At 40.3% G+C, this 16,708-nt stretch overlaps 1 protein-coding gene across 1 annotated transcript in view; it reads left to right on the plus strand.

Moving 5' to 3' along the window:
* Positions 1-16,708, plus strand: part of LOC118332475 (poly [ADP-ribose] polymerase tankyrase-1-like) — a gene marked incomplete in the record, with an annotated part of 81,481 nt that overhangs the window by 40,220 nt on the left and 24,553 nt on the right. Inside the window, 8 exon segments of the mRNA XM_035667779.1 lie at positions 3,385-3,479; positions 4,553-4,619; positions 4,944-5,130; positions 8,368-8,489; positions 8,568-8,659; positions 8,949-9,027; positions 11,857-12,028; positions 13,398-13,477. Coding sequence (XP_035523672.1) covers positions 3,385-3,479; positions 4,553-4,619; positions 4,944-5,130; positions 8,368-8,489; positions 8,568-8,659; positions 8,949-9,027; positions 11,857-12,028; positions 13,398-13,477 — 894 coding nt within the window.

The raw sequence follows: 16,708 nt of genomic DNA on the forward strand, positions 1-16,708 counted from the left end.
TGTGTGTGTGTGTGTAAGGCCTAATTGATGACTCACTGGTAGCTAAAGCTTTAAAATGTACTGAAGACCGGATTAATGCTTTACACATTTTTTTGTGTTTGTGTATATCCACAAAAAATTGCAGTAACACGTACACAGGCACAAGCAGACACACACACAGAACGACAGTGCATTTAAAATGAGGATGATGACTAACTGTGTACCATGTCCTGCTTCTTCCAAATGCTGCTGTCACATCCTGTAAATACGAGTGTACCATCTGTCCACCCAGCTCTGCCTCTCTGCTTCACTGCCACTGCCGCATCTGAGCTGAACTCCTTAGGGAGCAGCAGAGATCGCCAAAGTTGATCTATTTTTCAAGATCTCCTCTGACGTCTGGGCAACACCAAGCAGGAGATTGGCTCAAAGCTAAAGCACCTGGAGCTAAATTTTCACTTTTGTCGGATAAAAACAGCTTTGGTTGCAACCACTACTGCCATTTTTTGGATCAAAGTTAAACTTATTCCTTCTTTGGTACGAGTTCCAGTCCCGTGTCCGTATAACCTTTTGAACCCATGCTGCGTAACTTACAAAATAGGGAGCCAACAGTGAGAATATTTGCATTTTCTTCATTTGGTTTGTGAAAAAAGTTAAAAGTAAGAGAAGTTCCACTTTGAAACCCAGTGCTTTGTAAACAATATTTATATTTGTGATGTTGCCCAGGTTTTGCATCATGGCTTATGAAATAATGTTCTAGCCTGACTTCTTAAAGAGAAATTATCCTCTTTAAGTGATCCATGAGCATATCTAGGACACCAATACCAGTATTCTGTATAATCCAGCCAGTGGTTGTGGTCAAGCCACATGCTGTGGTCTGTTATACTGTAGCATTTCTGTATACTGGCATCATTATTTGATTTCTGTGCTATTTTGTTTTTGTCGTTTTTCTTCCTTGTTTTGTTAATGTTTTTGCCGACATTGATAGCAGTTGACATCCCAAAAAATGCTGGTAAGTTGTTTGCCTGCAGCTGGATTGCTCAGCTCAGATTGATGCACTGTTTTGAGGTTGTAGTTGGTTTGTTGGATTGAGATCATGCTGATGTTTTGTCGTAAGATCTGAAGTGTGCCACTGTGCAGCCATCATATCACCAGCTCCAACACTTTACTTCCTCACCGACATCGTCAGCCTGTTGCTGCCCCACAGTCACGACTCACCAGCGTTCTTCTTTCAGAGCAGATTCACTTGCATTGCGATGACATGACTGTATGCATGATGTGGAGGAATATTTGCACTTTCACACCAGATCCCAGGGGGTAATGGCACTAAAAAAAGAGTCGAGAGTTGTTACCTCATTGACAATTGGCCGGCCAATCGGTGTAGCCGGTTCAGCTCACATGCTGATGCTGATGCTGATGATGATGATGTTGAGACAGATCTTGTCACACAAGGACGTAGAGTCTAAAAAGCCATGGAGCAGTCACATGTGGCTGCGATAGCTTTTAAGGGTCATATAAAAAAAACAAGAACTCCTCTTTATTTACCTCCTATGGGGAAAAAATGTAAAGTTGATAAATCAGGCAACCTCTTTCCATGCCATCACCGTGTGGGATCTTGTTGTTACGTCACTGAAAACAGGTGGAATGAAAATATAGTGGCCAAATGCATAGGTTATTGTGTTTAAGAGGATGGGTTAAGCCCTTTTCACACATAAACCAACCATTATTTAAAGAATATCTCCATTTAGAATGGTTTTTCTTTGAGAAAAAATACCACACAATGAACTTCTTTCTTCCTTGATGTCATCCTCTGCTCGGGTGACTTGTAGAATGGTTAGTAGGCAGTCATTTTAAAACAAAAATTTTGTGAACGAAGCAAAGAATGTTCTGGTTTCTAAAATAAACAAGCAGTACATGATACAGTAGAATTAGATAGGTCTGATAGGAAAACATTTATATCATCATACAACTAGAAATGCACTGATCACATATGCTGGAGTGGTATCTGTGCATTATGAAGCAAACTGAGTATTAGCCACAAAGTGACCAATCCACACATAATAGTTTCTTTGTCAATGCCATTATAACATTTTGTTTTTCCATTCATTCTGTCATAGCATCATAGCATACTGCTCACTTAGTTTTTAGTGCCACAGCAATCTCTAATCTCATGTTACCGTACATAAATGATTACAAAGTGTTTCACAGATTTACATTTTTTGAGAGCATTGGTATCCCATCGGTACTTGGTATCAGCAAATATCCCAAATTTAGAATTGGTATTGGAGAACACAAAAGCTGGATCAGTGCATCATTACTTGGAAGAAAACATGTTTTCTCAGTTTCCACCAGTGGTATCTAGCTATTAAGATCCTTTTGATTTTGTGTGCCCAGATTTTTGGTATTTGAGATTTCTACTGCTAGTCCAATACAATAGGAGTACAATTTGGGATGCAAAAGAAATGCATTTTTTTTTCTAGACTAAATTGTGGCACTTTTACCCAGGAGTCTTAAACTGTTTTCTCACAGTAGCATTGTGAAGCGTTTCATTCAGAGGAATTTTAGTTGGTTTTGTAGACCAATAACTGTTGTGTCAGCTTTTCTGGAATATGGACTGACTGTCTGGAGCATGACTCAGACAGAAAGTTTCTGGAAGGTCATGTGGCATGTGTGAAATGGACTTGATGCACTTGCCCAAAAATGCAACACAATCCCAGTTAGCTCCACATGCACTATCTAAGACCATTTATATCTGCCTGCTGCATGTAGAAGCTTTAATCCCAGTCATATTCACAATGTGATCTCTAGTACATCCAGTGTTGTAAAATGGCTTTTATATCATGACTTACGGGCAGGTTTTCCATTACTTTTTTTCCTGTCACAAGTTCCATTTGACTGAATAATGGGGACATTCTCGCAGCCGTAACATTTCTCCACCAGTCTGGGTGTCACTCCAGCTTTGAGGAGGAATGGCCTTTGCTGAGAGAATATGGAAGAAACTTTGCACAGACAGCTGAAGCCATCTTACCTCAGTACCATCTTAAAGCATTCAGAACTGCAGCTTTTCATCAGTTTAATGGAGGAAATACATTATAGTCAGGTGTTATCCCTGTTCAGTTGTGGTAAAACCCATTTCTCTCTGAAATGTTGTACATCTGGCCACTCACAGAGAACCAGAATGTGTCCTCCTTATTGGACTCCTTGTATACATGTGATGTCAAGACATTGATTTTATGAAAGCATGATGATAGGCTGTCGTGCTGTAGAACGAACATGTGGGCTAATACTTTATATTTTTCTATTTTTTTTTCTCCTCCCACCTACCCCCCCCCGCCTCTACTTTCTCTCTTTCCTCTTGCTCTTATTGTCCCCCTTTGTCTCTTTCTGTGTCTCTCCCTGTGTCTCCAGTCCACTCCACTTCACCTGGCAGCAGGATACAACAGGGTGAGGATAGTTCAGCTGTTACTACAGCACGGAGCAGATGTTCACGCCAAGGACAAAGGGTACGTACAAATAAATTAAAACAAAATAGTAAAGAGGGTTTAAAGGAAGACAGGAAATGGGAGGGCAGTGTGCCAGAATTTTGACTTTTTTAAGATCTAAATCTATAATACCATATTTCAGTGGCAGTAGTGGTAGCAAGTATGCTGGTTAATATATGATCAACTGTGCTTTCCATTCCTGAGATATCATCAAGAGTCCTTGCTGCACTTGATTGGATGAACATACCACATGAAATACTGAATGGAATTCTATTAATGTTGTCAAATGTATCCTGCATTATGCATCAGAATTAATTTCTGAATAAATCTGAGATAAAACTAGGCCGTGCACTTACTGAGACGTGATTCATTTTGATTGTAGGTTTGGGAGTTTCAAGTGTAGTTGCTATTTAAGACTAATTCCAGCTGTTGGCTTCAATTGATGTTATTAAAACTAAAATTAAGCTCATAAGATTTAGGCAGAAAATGTACATCCTCTGATATTAGAGCATAGAGAGGTAGAAGTAAATCAGAATTTATTTGGTGAAAGTATTGAATTTAAGCCATGCTAGCAGCGTTGCTGTCAGGATCATAATGTTGGTTTGTCTGTTGGTCCACCACTTTGGTCCACACTGACAACTGTTACATACAGGTTTTGTACAGACATTCACTGTCCCCAGAGGATGCTCCTTACTGACTTGCGGTGATCCTCTGACTATTCTCCTAGCGCCACTGTGAGGTCAAAGTTTGTTTAACCGATACCTAATGACATCCCATTAGCCTCTACTGTTCTTTAATGTTTAGTGCTAATTGTTAAATGTTAGTATGCTAACATGCTAAACTAATATGGTGAACATGGGATTGTTATACCTGCTAAACATCAGCATGTTAGCTCAAAGCACAGCTGTGCCTAAGTACAGCCTTACAGAGTTGCTAACATGGCTGTAGACTCTTGGTCTTGTTACAAAATTCATAACTGAACTAAAGAAGAAAAATATAATGGACAGGTAATGAATGATGGTGTTAAGTTCTGTTTTTGAATAGTTAAAATGTATAATTATTGTTAATTAGACAGCTTTGTTTTGCACTTCCAGTGGTCTGGTGCCTCTACATAATGCCTGCTCCTATGGACACTATGAAGTTACTGAGCTGCTGCTAAAGGTACACACTCACACACTCACACATACTAGCTCAGTATTTACCGAGGCAGTGGCACATGATTCTTCATTCATTTGGTTATGATTTTCCCCCCAAAAATGGAAATGAATCCAAAGAGAATCAAGTCCCACTGTTTTGTGGATTTTATTAAAAACAAGTAACAGCTTTGCGCCAGTATTTGTGTATAGTGTGTGTAAGGGCTGACTGCTTACCTCCCTTTAGAACTAGTCAAAAAAATATTTCAAAACAACCCAAACTTTGTTGTCCTCTCTTTCGTCCTGTTACTTGCTGCTTCTCCCCCATTTATTCATCCATCATTTTTTTCAGCATGGAGCATGTGTGAACGCCATGGATCTATGGCAGTTCACCCCACTCCATGAAGCCGCATCTAAAAACAGAGTGGAGGTCTGCTCTCTACTGCTGAGCCACGGGGCTGACCCGACCCTGCTCAACTGCCACAGCAAGAGCTCTGTGGACATGGCGCCCACTCCTGAGCTGAAAGAGAGACTTACATGTGAGTGTGGTACTTAATTTACATAAAGTGCAGCTGCAGTGTACAGCGCTGCTAAATGTGTCATGGTGCTGAATTAATGAATAGGTTGTTTCAGGAAGGGTGTATTTACAACAGTTATGTTTGGAACATTTGATTTGAACTTATTTCAGCATTGAGACAATCTAAAAGGTGAATATCAGTCTTTTAATTAGAGGACTGAGAGCTGAAATAAAGCAATTATGTGTTTGACATACTAACATTTCATAGCCAGCAATTCCACATGCTTGGACTCGACTGCTGCTTATATTCAGCTGTTTCTTTCATGCGTGCTCAAATGGATGAAACACCACAGAGGAAAAGTGCAGACAAGTCCATTATTTTTAGAAACTGTTTAAAACATGAACAAGAGTTTTGGTCCTTAGTACCAAAATCTCTTATGTAAGAAAAAAGAACCCTGCTTAGCTTGTAATTGGGCTGCGTACACAGAAAAGTATATAATCCAAAGGAAGAAACCATCTTGCAGCTTGGATGATTAAACAAGTTGGAAGATGTACTCTACATAAACACTTTACACTTCCTAAAGAAAGCAAGCAGAACACAATTAAGTGCAAAGGATCCTGGAAAAAGCTCAGCCTCTGTGTGTAAATGTATGCAGACACACACACTACATACGCTGGCATAAAAACTGATACAGGTAGAGTTATTCAGGAAGTCCATTATTTCCCCAGTCAGTAGTGAGTTAGTCCCATTTATAACCTTTTTTTTCCTGCCTTTTGAAAAAAAAAAGTAGCTCATTCATAGAAGCACTACACCTTCACCTCAAGATATGAGGCTGTGGGCAATTTTCAGAAACCTTTCACTCCAAATATCCTTCAAGAACCATACATCATGTTCCATTTGAATTTCAAAGCGATTCTGATGTGTATTAAAAAAAAAAAAAAAATTCACAATTTTACTCTTCTTCTCCACTGTTGCTTTTAAAAATACTGGTTTGGTTTATTTATGTTTGGAACATTAGACTTGCATTTGTGCAGGTGTAAAAAAAAACTCTACATCCCCACAGATGTGTTCTCTTAATGGAGCATTTTGCAGATGTATGATGTGTTAATTAAACAGAGAGAGCTCTACAATTAATTACAGTGATTTCCTTTACGTCTGCAGCAACCACAGAGTCAAGGCAGACAAGCCAAGTCTTTGTCTCTGCCAGAAAGCTCTCTGCAAGTCTTTGAAAGTTAATTAGTGAGTCAGCTCTCTTGCCACTGCACTTGTTGCTTTATCTTTGTAATGAGGCAGATCAGAACAAAAATCAAATGCTACACGAATCACACGCCATCTTAAGTTTGTTTGCAACTGCAGGACAATTGCTCCTGTTAGTTGTTTGTTCTTTGATGAGGGTGTTTCTTTGAAAACGTGCCTCAGCGGGTCATTTGCTGCAACAAGACTCGTCACAGGAATACAAATCTAAAACTGAAGATATTTGTTTTCAAAGTCCGACGTACTCCGTGGTATTCTTTTATGTCATGCTATGTATTTTATGTTTGGGTATGTATTGTATACTTCTAATGTGTCGATGTGTCCTCTAGCTGGTAAAGGGGTGTTCCACCTAATTAGACAATAGCTTATAGGGTGTGTCTCTCTGTGTTTGGGGTAGGTATAGATCGCAAGAGTTCAGACTAAATTCTGCGCCAGCCTTTTTTCTTTTTCTGAAGGGAATTGTTATCTGAGCAGCACAGACTGTGAAAAGCAGTTAAAATTAGTTTTATTGAACCTTTGATACGCTGACATTAAGCCTTTTTCTCTGTTATGAATACGGATGTGGGATACAATTTTTTTTTTTTTACTGACATTAGAAACTCAATATATAAAAAAATCTTGTTTGCCCAGATGACAAAGAGATGTGAAAATAGTTCAGGGTATCTGGTCTTAAATAAGTAATCCATGTATAGTATTTAATCGGAATAGTTTCACATTTTGGGAAATACGCTTATCACTTCCTTGCTGCCAGGCAACCAGTGGAGACAGTGACTGCCCCAAGAAATAGTCCAGCACACAACCACCTGTAAAACCACATCCCATCAATTTTATAGTTTTTGTACAAATTAAAGAAGTAAGGTGTGACATGTTAAATAGTGGAAGGTGGGTTATATTACCTTTTGGACAAATCCAGGCTAAAATGATATGAGAGTGGTATCAACCTTCAATTTTTAGCATTTCCCAAGTTTCCAATCAAGTTTCTTCCTTTAAAAGGTCCCTATGGATTATGAATAACATCATTGAGTTAATAGGAAGCTGAGGAAATACATAAAACCATGGACTTCATGTAGATTTGATTGGTTGATGTTGTCAAATCCTGGATGCTGGTCATTTAATGCAACAACAATAACAACAATTTATAAATCAGATTAAATGTTCACCGTAATGGATCTCCTATCTGAAGCATCTTTAAAGGCTTTCAACAGTTTCTGTTGTACAAAATTATGCTCACGATCCTTTTTTAAGAAATAATGGATACTTCAGAGAAGAAAATATCCCTTTGGTTCAACTGTTCACAGCAGATGTCCATACCAAGGCTGTTAGCATTGATGAGTTCTCAAAAGCAGACATTTCTTTATTTTTAAGGGTCACAAAACCCAAAAGTTTAGGAGGCACTAAGGCAAACTAACACGGATGAAAAATGACTTCAAGTTTCTCTTAAAGAAATAAACTGCAGATGCTGCTTGTGGTGTTGATTTTCTCTCTCTTGACCACTTTCCCTTGAAGATGTGACTTCTGTGTGGCGCTCATACCATTTGTCTGAATGTCTGATTATGTATGCATGAATGCTGCTGCTCAGTCGGTAGATAGACTTCAACAGGCTCCTTTTATGCAGCTTGAAATGCTTCTGAAGCAAAATAGTTTGTTGTTTGTAATTTTCAGTCCTCTGGGGGAAAATCACTTGTTTCCGCTCCAACTCCAGCACACAGACTGTTGCATCAGAAGTTATTAGCTTGCTGTAGAAAACTCTGTAGTATCGGTATGCTGCAAGGTCATTGCAAGTGAAAGAATGTATTGTTACGGTTGGGTGAGAACCTCGTAACTCCTGTTTTGGTCAAGCTTTTCATTCAGTTGAAGCCCCAGATGCTCTGCTGTGTGTTACATACTCATGCAACTTTTGGATTTGTAGGAAACCTGTCAAAATAAACTTTAAAATTGTTCTTCAAACTGAAACTGAGGCTGTTCTCTCTGTTCCTGACATGTTGACATTTTGTGTGTGTTCAGATGAGTTTAAGGGCCACTCACTGCTTCAAGCTGCTCGGGAAGCTGACATGGCCAAGGCTAAGAAAACCCTGGCGCTGGAGATCATCAATTTCAAACACCCTCACACACACGAGACTGCGCTGGTAAGATAAACATACACTTGATTGTAATTCCTTCATTGGCGTACAGGTGCTAAGATGATGTTTCTGTGTGTGTGTTAGCATTGTGCAGTAGCATCGCCGCACCCGAAGAGGAAACAGGTGACGGAGCTGCTGTTGAGGAAAGGCGCCAACGTAAATGAGAAGAATAAAGAGTGAGTACTGTTTTTATCTGCTCATAAATGGAGCTCATGGTTATCTTTTTATACAAGATGTTAATAAATTGATATTGGTATTTTTGCACTGAAGGAGTGTAATGGTTCATCATAGAGTTACAGAGAAAACGAAGACTGTTGTTGTTTGACAGTGTTTCTTAATTAAAACAGTTGCACACTAGATGACTAGATGTCTAAGTGTTTACTGCATGTATGCATGAACAGAAACAACACATACTAATGTTGAACACGCTCACCTTTATCTCCTCCTTTTCTCTCGTCTCTGTAGTTTCATGACTCCTCTCCATGTGGCAGCAGAGCGTGCTCATAATGACATTATGGAGGTGCTACAGAAACACGGTGCCAAGGTTAGACTTATCTTCATCTTCATCCTCATCCAATTATCTATTTATCTCTTTACTTCCGCCTTAATCCATTTCAAATATATATATCCTATATACAGGATGACATTCAGTATGGAAGGAGCACAGATTTACATTAACAGAAAGTAGAATTGAAAATTATATAGATATTTCCATTTTTAACATGGTCCCAAACATAGCTATTAACTGAACCACAGTATGTAATAATTAAAGGTAACCATTTCTACATCTTCCAGGATCATATTTGACATTTCTTTTTTTTGGTCATTTAATGTACTTCACAGAATCCACATAACCCAAGGTTATAAATATAACCCCGGTTCTCTGATTAGAAGTGAGTGTCTCGCTATGGGAACGCCTCCGCTGCTTGGACACAGGCTTTCCCTCATGTCGTTTTGCCCAAGACACAAATAACTGGTCAGCCTGTCTGAAACCCTGGGTCCTGTCCAAATAAATTCATAGTGCACGAGTATTAAAACGCCTGTGCCGGGGTATAAAAAGCGAGGAGCATGAGCCCATAACCTTCGGGATAAAGGCCAGGCTAACCGAGGCTTAAGCTAGCAATAAGGCCGTCTTCAGGGACAACATTTTCACCTCTACTTGTTCCAGTGGTTCAAAAGGGGAACAGGAGAGAGCATCTAGTACAGGGGGAAAATCCCATGATGGGGCCAGGCAGAAAGAGCTGCCAAGTACACCTTGATGGTTGAGAAGTCCTTACCTTTCTCAATAAGGTGCTGTGAAAATGACAGAACTGCTACAGAACACTAAAAAAGAACAGCTTGTGACTCTGAGCACCAGCTCTCAAACACATGCCATTCATGCTCATGTAACGTCCTCGTCAAAGAGGCTCTGGCGCACTGAATAGTGTCAATAACACTATGAGGGAGTCCACCTGTATTCAGGTTGAACCACTCACAGGTCAAGCCCACAGAGCTAGCCCCTCTGGGTCGGGGTAGAATATTTCCCCCCTTGCCTGAGACAGCAGGTCTCTGCGAAGTGCTAACAGCCAGACAGTAGATAAAGCTCCGCTAGCCAGTGCTTCCCTGGCCAACGTGCACTATCAGGATCATGGACTGGGGGGAAAACATACAGGACAGTCTTCAGCTACTTGTGTTCCAGTGCATCCACCCCCTGCGGAGCCCTCTAGTTGTGTAGAGAAAAGAACAGGGGGCAATACGCATTCTCCACTGTTGCGTAAACGTCCACGATTGCCTGACCAAACCACGACCAAAGCTGTTTCACCTCTTGGAGTTGAAGCTTCCAGTCTGCGTACAGTGGGTTTCCCCTGGGTAAACAGATTATTCCCGTAATTTAGAATGCCTAGTACATGTGTCGCTCTCAGAGTCTGCAGGTGCACCCTGCTCCAAACTATCAGTCTGTGTGCGAGTGTGTGTAACTTGAGGGAACTCATCCTCCCCCCGCCTGTTGATGTAAGCCACTATGGTGGAATATTTCATCCTCACCAAAACATGATGACCTGGGGAGGCCTGGGGGGCTGCCTGCGCTTTAAATACTTTGGGGATCCTAAAAGCAGGAGCTGAGTAAGAGACAGCCAGACTGGCATGGGGGCGTGGGAGCGGTGGGCTGAGTCTTCCTCGGTAGGCAAATTTTCAGCGCCTCATCATCTCTCTTTTTCTCGTCACATCTCTTCTGCATGGAAGTGACAGCTGAGCCGAAGAGACCCTGAAGGACAGTGCACTCTCTCCTGAAGAACCATCAGGCCCATGGCTCTTCCTGTAGCTTGTATGGCCACTTCATGGAGACAAAGGATGTGGTCGGTTATAATGCAAATTTCTTCCCACAAGGAGGAATCTGCGGTATCTTGAGGGCTCTCACTGACAGAGCCTTGTAACATTTATCAGTGAGGATAGACTGGAAGCGGTCTGTCTTTGAGGGGAGAAACGGATCCAAGGAAGAGGGGAGAGCCTCTGGGTGAAGGTGGGTCTATGTCTGGGCTCTATCGGGGGCATCTGGCCCCTCACAGTCCAACAGGGAGACTCCCATGATGGGATGTTTCTCGCTGTAGGGCTTATCTTAGCTCCGGGAAGATAGGCAGTTTCCATCCAGTAAAGACGACAGGGAGGGTTGGTTACGTGCCTCGGCAGCGGAGGGCTTTGAAGCCCCGCAAGAGTTAGCCAGGAAGATGGACTCAGAGGTGCTCAGAGTCAACTGACTCCGACCCACAATCTCTGAAGCCAAAACCCTCGCATCCCTCGTCTGTCTCTTGAGATGTAGCCATGGTTAACTAGTGTGCTGCAGACCCTAGCGGGGGTGAATTCGCTAAAAAGCTTTAATTGCATGCAGCTACTGGGCGAAAAAAAGGAGGGAGTCCCATCCCCTTCTGACATAGACGGCACTGGTGCCAGCCAATTAGGGCTGGTGTGATGTTATTTGAGACACAAAACAAGTGCTATCAAAGAGGACCACATGTTTGTTTTACATATTTAAACATTTTCAAATATCTAATTTTATTGGTTGTATTTTTTATAGAAAAGCTAAGGAAGTATGTAACGGTCAGATCTTTGCCGATCAGTGTCTCAGATCAGAACTTCATCCAGGTGGAAACTTGTAATTACAGGTTGACAAAATGTATGAAATTATTAGCTGAACCTGACATTCTGATTAGGCTATTTGAGGGAAAATAAGTTAACCAGAAAAGTAAATTACATAATTTCCATTAAAAATAACATTTAATAAAATGGCAGTTTTAAGAGCATTTAAAAGTGGATGTTTTCTTAAAGAAATGAGGCAGTTTCAGGGGAACAACTGAAGGTCCTTTCAAGTACCACAGTACAAAGGTGTTTGTGTTTGCAGGTGAACGCCCTGGACACGCTGGGTCAGACAGCTTTGCACCGCGCCGCACTGGCAGGCCACCTCCAGACCTGCCGGCTGTTGCTAGGATACGGGGCAGACGCCTCGCTGGTGTCACTGCAGGGCTTCACTGCTGCTCAAATGGGAAATGAAGCTGTTCAGCAAATACTTAACGGTAAGCCCCCTTTGTGTGTATGTGTGGGTGGCTGGGTGTGCAGATGTGCAGGTGCAGTGTTTTGGTTGCTATGCAGTAGTTAGCAACAGTGGGATTAATGGAAAATGTTTTTAAAAGGTCAGTATTAATAGTTTTCTAGGCTGAAGGTGCAGATTTAACCAGCCAATCAACAAACAACCCAGTATCTTTAACTGGTCTCATACTGTGGCAAACATTTATTGCGTGTGCATGTGATAATCTATCAAATGACGTGTGAGCACTTGAATGAATAAATAAAAATCTGCAAAAAAAACCTGCCACATGGCAGATGTAACTGCATGTGGTTATATTAAAGTGTTTGTCCTTTTGGGAAATGCACTTATTCGCTTTCTCTGCAAGTAGGGGGAGAAAATGAATACCACTTTCACGTTGGGTAAACATGAAGTCCGTTAAATGCTAAGCTACGCTTTATAAAGAGTTGAAAGAAGGAAAACAGCCTAGCCGAGCTCTCTCCAAAGGTAACAAAATTAAAATCCACCACCTACCAGCACTGGCAAAACTTACTAATTAACATCTCATTTGTTTAAATTGTAAAAAAGAAGAACTGTGAGGTTGCCAGCTGAAACTCCAAGAAGTTACTTTGCCATGTCATGCCTGACACATAACCCTCTGGAAAACCACAATGTGTCTGTGTTTGCACGGATTAGAGAAGATATATAATGTTTTAATTAGTGTGCGATTTAGATGTGCTGGATTATTTATTTATGTTTATTTTCACCCTTTCACCATCCAGGCTAGCTGCTTTCCCCTCCTCCTAGAATGAGCTAGGCTAACTGGCTACTGTCTGTAGCCATATAACAAAAAGGAACTGAACAATATGTTTCTCTATATGTCAAACTGTTGCTTTAATGAGAGCGGCTGTGGAGAGACCTCCAGCAGATCTGCCAAACACAGCATTGTAATCATCAAGAGCAAAATTCTCTCCCAAAGAAAGAGTATTCTCAAAGATTCATTAGTCAGTTGTACGTTCTGCTGTATGGAGTGACAGGAAGAGGGTGAATCATTCTCTTCTGTCAGTTATTATCAAGGTGAAAATCAAAAGCGATGATTGTAGAAATTTGCTAATTTAACAACATTTTTAACAGAAAATCTAGTTTTGTAAGTTGTTTGACATTTTCTGATGCAAGATGCCTGCCCTTTAAGTTGTCCACAAACTGACATGTATGTGTGTAAAGTGAACTGAGAGTACCACTGCTCTAGCTCTGTGGCACAACCCATGCAGCCGTGACATCCTGTGTGACTTTTGTCTAATATCATTTCATTTCGCTTTTACAAGTGTTTGTTCTAAGCCTTGTTTCATCTATGTTCTCCTGTGTGTTCTGCCCTGTAGAGAACGTGCCGGTGAGAAACTCAGATGTGGACTACAGACTTCTGGAAGCTGCTAAAGCCGGAGACCTGGACACTGTCAAGGTAGTTTGGTTGTTATTTGTCACCCCAATCTTCTTTTTTTTTTGTATGGATGACTCACTTGTGGTAAATATGTCCTGCAGATGCACTGCCTAGAAAGTATGCAAATGAAACATTGGGATACAGTATATATGGTGTCTCTCTGCCTTCAGACCAACAACATAATCAACGCTTTATGTCTGAGTTCAATGCAAGGGTTTACCAATTAAAAATAATCAATTTGCTTTCATTGAGGCAGACAACACCCGGAAAGTGGTGGGTAGTAAAGAGTTAAATGAGAGAAAAGAGACAATTCTTTCTGCTCCAAACAATCAACATTGCCCTCATGTGAAAAATGGAAATGGACATGGAAAAAAGAACATGACCTCAGTATCCTTGGTATGTGTAATGACACCAGTCGTGGGGAATAATTTGCTCTGAGGGAGCAGAAATCGTTTTTAATTGCCTCATTATGATTTGAAAATAATGTGGGATCCTGTCCAGAAAAATGTATGAAACTTGACCAGCTGCTGAATTTTATAAACCTTAAAAATGCTCAGACACCCAAAACCATGAGAAATATGTTACTTTACTCTCCTTAAATCTAAAAAAAAACTAATTGTTTAACTAGTAATGAAAGACTTTCATTAATTACGAAGATGGGCTAAAAACTAATTATGATAATTTAAATTTGACAGCGACTCATTGAAATTTTGGCACAGATAATCTTGTCCGCCAACGCAGGCTTTTTATTTTTAAATGAAAACAGAAGAAAATGTTCTGACCTTTGAGGCTGTTCTTGTTGCTTTTATGGAGTTCTGGTTGGAGTGATTTTTGTTAAATGTCAGGTGGATATCAAATGTTTTCTGCTCATGTCTTTGTATTGTTGTCCACATTGATTCCAGTAAAACTGCAAACCTTTCTTGTTGTTAAAAGCCAGATTTCCCATCTCATAAGATTTTCCACCATAACAGTTCAGTATAATCACAATCATTGTCTGTAGCCCAGTATGCCGCCACTGTTAGCAGTTTGATTTGCACTGGGCCCACTCGTGTTAAAAATGTAGGCGCTTATGATGCACTATAATATGCCTTGGATAAAACCACCCACCAAATGTCAGGACCTGGTGAGATTCGCTAAAGTATTTGACAGAAGTATTTGGTGTAGAGTGGAAATCTGCGTCTTTACCCGCAGAGACAGACAGTAATGGGGTTATCCAGATGAAGAGGGTCTGTCATCCTCTGAAGTGTGATGCTTTGGCAGGTTGGCAGGGGATCGTAGCAGAACAGACGATGATCTCCGGTCTGGCTTTCTGTCAGTCTCTTTTTACCTGACACACACACACACACACACACACATACACGGACTAGGGTTAACAGTATGGCGGAGCTACGGATTGACGTTTTAAGAAAAATAACACTGTTCCTGAACTGATTCCTGCCATCAGTTTAAATGTTGAGATGATCACCCCAGACGACAGGTAAAAAAAAGAGCGGGGTTGTGTCATTCAGAAACATTTTCTACATCATTCAAAGCAGTAAATATCATTATAAATGATGTGCTCTGTTATTTATTGCTCCACATTACAGAAACTACAGCTACATGTACTAAGAAAGACATTTATTTGAGACATAGTAGCTATAATAATGTATCAAATGACACTATGAACGGGGTCCTCGTAGTGACCTTTTGTAGTGAGTGAGTTTCAATTCATTGTTCGGCACACAACTGTTTTGGTTCGCTCTCAGCGCTCACATAGCATTGCTTTGTGCTGCAGCAGGCAGCTTTTTTCAGAGAAGAAGCTCAATAAAGCAGCTGTGCGCTACCTGCTTAGCACCAAACAACAGACAGACACAGTTAAAGACTAGCTGGTGAACAAAGTGGAGCTTTTAGCAACTATGTGAATTGCAAACCCCAGCATGTTGTCTTTATCTAATGCACCATTTAAATGAGATTCACCCTTCAGTGTAGGCAACCTTTTGGGGACTGAAGCAAATAGAGATGGGGATTTGTTTATATAAAGTTTTGCTGTAGAAATTAATTTCTCTTTTTGGAGTTGCAATTAAAGTTAATTATCATTGATTAATCAGGTAATCTTCTTGATTAATTAATCAATCGTTTTGTCTATAAAATATCAGGAAAGGGTGAAAATATATGATTCCCCACAGCCCAGTGTGAAGTCCTTCTGTGTTTTGTTTTGTCTGAACAACAGGCCAAAAGATGGTCAGTTTGCTATCATATATAAAATAATAAATAAAAAAAAGAAAAGAAAAGAAAATAATGAAATTCTCACTTTAGTTTGATCCCCTTGCTTTAAGAAATTATTAAAACAATAATTTGATTTAATAGTTGCAGTTTCAAGTTCTGTTAGTCAGCTAATGGATTTATCGACTAAACGTTGCAGCTCTACATTGATTATTACTGATATTGCTGCTATATGTAGAGTCTTCTTTACTCTTGTACATTTATATATTTAGATTGTGAAATGGAAAAAACCCAGTTGGACACCGTGTACTTGTCATGTCAGCGAGTATGATTACAGAAAATGTCTCATTATATTGATAGAAATATCTTTGTAACAGCCTCAAAAAGAAGAAGTAGCTGCAGCACTGAAATTGATCCATAAATGACCCCATTTCATCGTACCCGCACCAGCACGTCTCCACATACCTACCAATGTTCCTGCCGTGAAAACCTAATGTCTACAAGAAAACTAAAAGCTAATCACATCATTTTAATTCTATGCAGAACTCACGTCACACTCGCCCTGGTGCAGATTACACAGCCCTAATAAACAGAAGCCACACTGCAGTTTAAGTGCGGAATAATGGAGAATAAGTCTGCCAGCAGGATGTTTCATTTAATTTCCTCTTGAACAACATTCTAGAAAGTGGTGGAAGTAAACTTTAAAATAGATGTCCTACTGTGTCTCCTCTTAGTTCTGAGCTATGGGTGTAATTGGGTCTGAAATTACAGAAAAGTAGCGTTGATATTCTCTGTGAACAGCAGGGCAGCAGGGCTCTGCCTCAGTTCAGCAGACATGCATTTTTTTCCTCAACTTCAGTTAATAACTTCAGTATTATTGTTGCTGTTTGTCCATAAATGCCTTTTCTTTCCGCCTATTTCATTTCACTGATATATTTTTCATCATAAATAATAAAGCGTGGGCGGAGGAACGGTGTTACTGTTTTCTCTTTCTTTGTTTCTCTAGCCTTCTCCGAAGCACTGTTGGTCTTGTTTGATGTTGGTTTCGGT

This window comes from Morone saxatilis, unplaced genomic scaffold (genome assembly GCF_004916995.1).
Source record: "Morone saxatilis isolate NCDOM2014 unplaced genomic scaffold, NCSU_SB_2.0 Contig21, whole genome shotgun sequence".
NCBI classification, from domain to species: Eukaryota; Metazoa; Chordata; class Actinopteri; family Moronidae; genus Morone; species Morone saxatilis.